General features: G+C 42.0%; 1 protein-coding gene across 1 annotated transcript; it reads left to right on the plus strand.

Moving 5' to 3' along the window:
- Positions 1-1,238: 1,238 nt before the first annotated feature.
- Positions 1,239-4,563, plus strand: LOC149521694 (uncharacterized). The gene is made up of 2 exons (XM_089773343.1): positions 1,239-1,375; positions 2,091-4,563. The coding sequence occupies exons 1-2, from the start codon at positions 1,330-1,332 to the stop codon at positions 2,585-2,587; spliced, it is 543 nt and encodes a 180-aa protein (XP_089629469.1). The 5' UTR covers positions 1,239-1,329; the 3' UTR covers positions 2,588-4,563.
- Positions 4,564-7,899: the final 3,336 nt, after the last annotated feature.

Here is a 7,899-nt window from a genome sequence, read left to right on the forward strand (position 1 = left end):
ACATAAATATTGTTACTAAAAATCAGCTTTCTTCACTGGAGCTAATGGGCATAGGAGAAAGAGGACATGGGTCATTCTGTTGATGCTTTCAGTTTTTAATTGCCAGCTCTATTTATTGATTTTGCGTGTCTGCTGTTTACATTCTTTAAATGATTTCTGAGTCATTCCATTTTATCATGGCTGGATGTGCAATTGGCTTGTGAGCATTAATCATTTCAGGGGAGGAGGTGTAGCTCATTCATCTTTCCATTTTGCAGATGTGTCATCTTTACATTAATCTGTGCAGCAGAAATCTGCATGTGAGTGCCACTGAGACAGTACCTTCTGCAATACTGTATTGCTATATGACCAAATCCTGCTGGGGAGACCCATCCAATAGGCAGCCACAATAACATCTCTGCAAAGACAAGCTGCTTTCAGGTGGCAAGGAAGGAGAAATGCTGGAGGAGTTTCACATCAAACGGCTTGTTACTGGACACATTAGGGCCAATTTGTTAATAATGTCACCCCTAAAACGCACCTCTGTTTCCACCCTGTCGGCTTTGCAAGAGTTTGACTCCACAACACAAGTGTAGGTCCTAATCATGTACAGACATACACAGGTAGTTAATTTCACACCTTCTGAGTAACCTCATTTAACATAAACTGGCAAGTAGACTATTCAGAGCATGTAATGTAAAACATGTGAGTAAGCCTTTGCAGGATCAGTGCCTCTAGTAATCAGCAGTCTGCATAAACAGCCTCATTCACACCAGTATTGTAAATTCAAAGCCTGATCCAAGCAAAATTGCATATTAACGGATATGGAGATATATAAGTGTGGGCCATTGGTTTTTATTTTATTTTATTTTATTTTGCTTTTAAGAGAAGTGAATAAGGTGAAACTATTACAATATGAACATACAGAAGTTAAAGGATGTCCATTCTTCACACAATCTAGCAGTAAATAATGGTGTCAGGGGAAATTGATTCAGTGGAACTAATGTTCAGGCTCTTATGGGGAAGCAATTCTGTGTGACCACCGACTGCTATATAACACCAGCCTAGCAGGGCTAAATGTAGCTGGTTAAGAGTCAATACAGGATGTACCATTAGCTAGTAAGCAGCTTTTTTTATTTAGCTGGTAAGAACTGTTTACTGAAGCCATGTTCTTAAAAATGTTTTCCCTAGTATTGAATTTGTTGGTCTGCGTAGGGCAATAATATTATGCTTTTATATGTGATTGCAGGTTTGGGTTGATGGATGTCACCTTTAATTGATTCCATGTGTTCCTAACACTAATATATATGCCTTTAGAATGGGGGTGGGGGGAGACAATCTAACAACTACATGTCTGTGGGCTCTGCTGTATCTGATGCTGCCCTTTCTTACAAAGGTAATAATTTAACTTAACTCCTTCTTATTTTAAGAAAAGTGACAAACTTCTGTGAGCTGGAGAGTGGAAATATTTGCTCCTATCCTCAAACTTATTTTTTTTTAATGAGGCAGCTAAAACACAATCCACTTGTCCCAGAAAGTATAACTCTGGTAGTGAGTTAAACTCTCTCACTAAGTTCTGATTACCTGGACTTTAAGAACTAGTCCTATTTCATCTAATCTATCTAAACCTAGTGTTCTGTATTTAGTCAAGAATATTAAAAGCAAAAGAATCCTTCCTTTGCTATTTTTGACAAGGCAAAACACGAATGTGCTGTGTCTATGGGTGGGTGACTCTCAACTGACAAGAACTCATTAAAAGAAACAATTAAAGTGTGTGTGGACCTTATACTTGTTATTCCTTGGAAGTCTGCCATGTCTCAGTGGCTACCAGTAATATCTGCCCTGCTGTGGGAAATCTTGGCAGTCATCTCATTGGCTATCTTGTATGTAATGTATGGAGCATCTAATTCTTGTCCCTTGGTGACTTTCAATCCTCTCTTGTAGGAAGAAATTAATATAGAAATACTCTGGTGAATCACTCTTGCAAATGGTCCAGTCCTCTGAACACCCAATACGTGTTGCTCAGGGGTATTTCTACTTTGCTACTAGATATTCTCTTCCAAAGATAAAGTAGCTAAGGTATCATGTATCTCGCTTTAACTGTCTTACAGAACTCCCATTGGTTACTATCCCTGATCCAGCACAGATCTCCTCAGTAAGACTCAAGTGTCTTCAGAAAAAGAAGCAAACCATTTACTCCTCTGACAAAATGGGAGGAAAACTTGGCAAGAAGGAGCTCAACGTGGCTTATGAGAAACCAACAGCCCAGAGGGCTGAAGAAGAACCTACAGAGGCTGCTACAGTGAAACCGGAGGAAAGTGCCCACTCTGCTGCAGAATCAATGGGAGCCACAAATGAGAAGAGGGACCAAGATTTCCATGTCTCCGCTGGTGAGACAGACCAGGAAGGAGGCGGAGTCCCTGCAGTGCACCCAGAAGAGGCCTGCAAACCTGAATCCAGGCAGCTAGATGTGGTGCCTAATGAAGAGCAGCTGGTGGCTATTGCGAGTGAGGAAACCACCAAGTCTCCAGAGGCAGACTCTGCCCAGCTTCTGGAAGTCTCTGCCCTTAATGATGTTGAGAGCAGACAGGAAGGGAATGCTGAATAGCTGGAATCCCCCAGCACCTGAATGCCAGCAACTCCATCCAGTTTCCATTTCAAGACCAACTTTAATGAAGAGATGCCTTCCGCAGAGTGACCCTGTCAACACTAGTAGCACTCCCTGCATCTACCATCTCTGAGACTGTAGCTGTGGCAGAACATTTCAATCCTTCCAGCAACTCGCCAGAGTGAAGTGAAAAGAATGAGCAATACTACTTAAACTGCCTGTGGTGTGTGGCTACATCACCAGGGAGGAGCTGTATCCCCAGGTCTTAGCCAAAATGTTTGTGCTGTGCAGTGAAATGGGCAAATAACTAAATGAATCTCTCTCTGTGTAGGCTACCAACTGCATGAAGTCCTGCACCTTTAGGTTTGGACTACCTGAGTGTCACATTTTAGTACTTGAACTAACTTCACTTCCTCAGTGCACTATGTTTCTCTGTTTAATGTAGGTGGTATTTCCAATGGATTTTTACATCTTTGGCATGGTGGTACTTTATATGTAAAAACAAGTTGCTTTTTAAAGACCAGATTCCCCTTAGTATTCTAAGTATTTGAAGTCCCTGGAGAATTTCTCTTAAGAGGACCTCAAATATTTCCTCTGTGTACCGTGAAGATCCTGTGAGTTAATGCCTAGCTTTACTTGTGCCAGGTCCTGTCTAAGGCATCAACTGCCACCACTTCAATTAAAGGCTATATGATGTTAATATAATTGTTCATAAATTGTAGGCTCTTTACAATGAGTATTGTCTGTACCATAGCAGGGCACTGAAGTCTTACAGAAGTGTATGTATACAACCTGACTGGGTGACTGGTATATTCTAATGTTGTCAATAAATGTCACTTTCTAGCTCCGTGTCTGAAATCTATGGCTGGTGTCTGCCTCTAGAGAATGAACTGCAGCTGTGGACTGCCAAATTATATGTTCATGAACATGGCTTTAAAAGCCAATCAATGTTCTAAATATTGCATTTTTGCGTTCAGTGCTATAGAACAAACAGTAAAACTGTCAGTGACATTCTGAAAACCTGGGCTCTGTTAATAGTCTTGTCCCTCAACTCTGATGTGTGTTTCATATTCAATGAAGGAAATTACTCTAGGCCTGTCCTCTGTGAGTGTAGTGCTGTATCTTAAGCTAAGTGCAATACAACTATAATGCTGTACAATTTAATAGCATAACTGTTTCAAGGGATTCCACTGTATTTTTTTTTATATGCAGAGTTTCTGAGAAGAATTTACTAACTACTTTCTCGACTTGTAAAAATCTGGCCCACCCATCTGCTGAAGTAGATAGGCCTCTACTCTGCCATGGCCAGATATTACTGTAAATTCTAAAAAGAGGGCCTCCTTCTTCCATAAATTCATTTCTGACTTCTGAGTTGAGAATAAAAGTTAGAATGAAACAGAGGATCAGGATGTGACTTGCTACCTGTCTCTGATACTTCTGACTCAAGCTCTTACCTTACTCAAACTTCATTCACTTACCATCACAAAAGTGTTTCACTGTACTGTCAATCTTCCTCTTTTCCAATCTGGCTTATGTTCTGCCTAGGGATTGGTTAGTTAATTTCAACACAATGTAAACAGCACTTGCCTCATTCTCCTGTAGTCCTAGCACACTTCAGTCCATTAATCAGTTTTCCCCCTGGTGTTACTGTTCTCTAACTCAGTCTCTAACTGCAGCCTCATTGTCTCTATTAGTGAGAGAAGATGAGTAGAACCTGCTACTGCCCTGAGTCCATGGTAGTTTGAAATATGTTCTGATTGGTTATGAATAATTCCATGAAGTTAATAGAAGCTTTCTGGAGTTACGTGGATGTAATTAAGAGTATATATGGGCATCTCTCTTCAGGCAGCCTCAGACTCCCCGTGACTTTATTTCAGCTCCTCAATTCTAATATTCTAGTTGTCTGGATTTCCCTTCTTAATTTTTCTGCTATCCTTTCAAACTGTCCCCTTCCCCCGCCAACTTTACCCCTTCATTTCCATCAACATCCAACCTCTGCACTATCCTCTGACTCTGACTTCAGCATTGTCTTTGTCTGCTGAGTGATGCCTCTTTCTTTGGCTTGTCTTGATTTCTTAAATACCTTTCCCCTCTTCCCCCCCCCTCCTTTTTCCCCTTCTCATGGCTTACAAAACTCCAGAGGATTAATTTACCCTTCTTTCTCCACTCTAAAGTGCACCACCAGTAAATTCATCTGTTTCTATGTTAATGTTTGTTGCCATTCCGCTTTGCCTTTTGAAAGCTATTATGACATGTATGTAGAGGAGTTAAGCTCTGCTGTTGAAATCCTGACCCTCTAAGTTAGGGGGGGGAAAATCTCCAATTTAACTTCTGTGAGGTCAAGATTTGGCCTTGTATCCTTAAAAGGGCATGATTAGATAGGGCCTTGACTTTAACCTGATTTTGCCAATTTATCTCTAAGTGGTCTGGTGTGAAATATTTGAGTTTGTTTTTTTGCAAACAGTGAAATTAACACCAAATATTTCACTTAAGGAGGAAAAAAAAAATCCTGATTTTCATCATAACAAATACAGCTCTTTTGATATAATTACAAAATGCTTTGTTGGAAAAGAGTTGCAAAAATGGCTCCTTTAATAAAAACATTGATTTTAAATAAAAACTTTAGCAGCTCTACTATCTGTATCTGGTTTTCTGTTTTCAATCATGCTGACCTAGTCTTGAAACAACAAGTCTAACTATTCAGTAGCCAAGTATAGGTTAGCTGGTGTACACTAGAACACATTTGGTGGCCGGAGGAGCAGGTCCACAAACATAACAATTAGCCATCTCTCCCCATGGAGATCATGGTCTTCAAGCTGCAACAGATGAAGGAGCAGAACAAAGAGATGAGGGTGCCAAAACCAAGATGGGGACTGTTAGCACAGACCAGTGCCACTTATGCCTTTTAGCCAATCAGCAGCAGTAATTGCAATTTGTCATTTTCCCTTTCCGTTATCAGACAGTAGATTCCAAGCACCCTTTATTTTTCTAAGTGTAGGATGAATTCTTACAGATTCCTCTGCTTTTATAAACCACTATATACATTCATGCTGCTATCTAAGATGTTTAATTAACTTGATTCATAGCTTCTAACCCACTTCTTGTACCACAAGCCTAAAATTAGAGCACCCACTTAGCCACATATGCAAATTATGAACAGGTAAGAATACAGGAAAACTATCTCACCAAACACAGCTGTCAATTATACATTCGTGTGTTAACATAGAAGTCTCCTCCTTTTGTTCTACCGAATATCGCAGAGAAACCACCTACTTATGAAAGTAGTCTAAAGGGAGGATAAGGAAAACTGGCACTAAGATTGGTTCTTGCCTGTACCCTCTGCATGTGACATTCTATCCTAGTTGAACTGCATGCTATGCAGCAGTCTATTTTTGGACTAAGCAGTATATCCTGTTTGCTATTCTCCTACAAAAGATTCCCTAGATCCACCAAACTTTGATGACTGCTATCCCCATTCTAGAGTGGTTAGACAGTAATAGTTATAACCAGGAATAAAAGAACATGTTAGCGACATATAGCAGTTCTTTTACAGTCAGCAGTAGGATTTATACTCCCAGGCTACGTCTAGACTGGCATGATTTTCCGCAAATGCTTTTAATGGAAAAGTTTTTCTGTTAAAAGCATTTGTGGAAAAGAGCGTCTAGATTGGCACGGACGCTTTTCCGTAAAAGCACTTTTTGCAGAAAAGTGTCCATGCCAATCTAGCCACGGTTTTGCGCAAGAAAGCCCTGATCGCCATTTTTGCAATCAGGGCTTTTTTGCGCAAAACAATACCGCATTGTCTACACTGGCCCTCTTGCACAAAAGCATTTGCACAAGAGAGCGTTTGCACAAATGGGAGCAGCATAGTATTTCTGCAAGAACACTGACAATCTTACATGAGCTCGTCAGTGTTCTTGTGGAAATTCAAGCAGCCAATGTAGACAGCTGGCAAGTTTTTCCGCAAAAGCAGCTGCTTTTGCGAAAAACTTGCCAGTCTAGACACAGCCCCAGGATGCGTATATACTGGCAAGATTTTGCGCAAAAGCGGTTGCTTTTGAGCAAAAACTTGCCAGCTGTCTACACTGGCCGCTTGAATTTGCACAAGAACACTGACGTTCTAATGTAAGAATTCAGTGCTTCTTGCGCAAATACTTTGACGCTCCTGCTCAGGGATAAGCCCTCTTGTGCAAGAATACTTGCGCAAGAGGACCACTGTAGACAGGCACCTTAATTTTTTGTGCAAGAAAGCCCGATGGCTAAAATGGCCATCGGAGTCTTCTTGCGCAAAAGCGCGTCTATATTGGGCATGGATGCTTTTGCACAAAAGCATCCATGCCAATCTAGATGCTCTTTTGTGGAAATACTTTTAATGGAAAAGCCTTTCCGTTAAAAGTATTTCTGCAAAATAATGCCAGTCTAGATGCAGCCCCCATTGATTAGGAGCTCCACAAGTAGGTAATGTTCATATCACTACTATGGTTATCCAGATACACATTTGTAACTGTTCTCCAGAAGACTGTTCCTTCTACAATTATGCAACTATCCCACTACAGGCAGTCCCCGGGTTACGTACAAGATAGGGACTGTAGGTTTGTTCGTAAGTTGAATCTGTATGTAAGTTGGAACTGTATGTAAGTTCAGCTGCTGCTGAAACTGATCAGCAGCTGATTCCAGGAAGCCCAGGGCAGGGGCTTCCTGTAGTCAGCCACTGGTCAGTTTCAGCAGCGGCTGACTTGGGGATGCCTGGGGCAGAGCAGCTGGGGTGCTGCTGGGTTGGTCCAGTAGCGCCCAGAGCAGCGCTACAGGACCAACCAGCAGTGCCCCAGCTGCTGTACCACAGGCGTCTGGAGCAAAGCCGCGGAGCACGGGGGCAGCGGACAGCCCAGACGCGCGTCTGGGCTGTCCGCTGCCCGCGTGCTTCGCCGCTTTGCTTCCTCTCCTTGGTCTGCTGGAGACCAGGGAGAGGGCCCCGTTCGTAACTGCGGATCCGACGTAAGTCGGATCCGCGTAACTCGGGGACTGCCTGTACTATTAAATGTATGAACTATAAACCATCAACACATTTGTCCATTATTGGGTCTCCAAACATTTTAAGGCTATGTCTACACTGGCACAATCTTGTGCCAAAGCGGCCACTCTTGCACAAAAGCTTGCCTGTCTTCACTAGCCGTGTTTTCTTGCGCAAGTAAGCTGACGTTCTACTGTATAAGATCAGGGCTTCTTGCACAAGAACTATGATGCTCCCGCTCAGGAATAAGCCCTCTTGCGCAAGTGTTCTTGCACAAGAGGCCAGTGTAGACAGGCAACAT

Source organism: Pelodiscus sinensis, chromosome 25 (genome assembly GCF_052426305.1).
Source record: "Pelodiscus sinensis isolate ZL-2025 chromosome 25, ASM5242630v1, whole genome shotgun sequence".
NCBI classification, from domain to species: domain Eukaryota; kingdom Metazoa; phylum Chordata; order Testudines; family Trionychidae; genus Pelodiscus; species Pelodiscus sinensis.

Coding starts and splice junctions, on each gene's coding strand:
- LOC149521694 (XM_089773343.1), top strand. CDS start 1,330: ATGTCTGTGGGCTCTGCTGTATCTGATGCTGCCCTTTCTTACAAAG. Junction 1,376..2,090: donor TGCTGCCCTTTCTTACAAAG/GTAATAATTTAA, acceptor ACTGTCTTACAG/AACTCCCATTGGTTACTATC.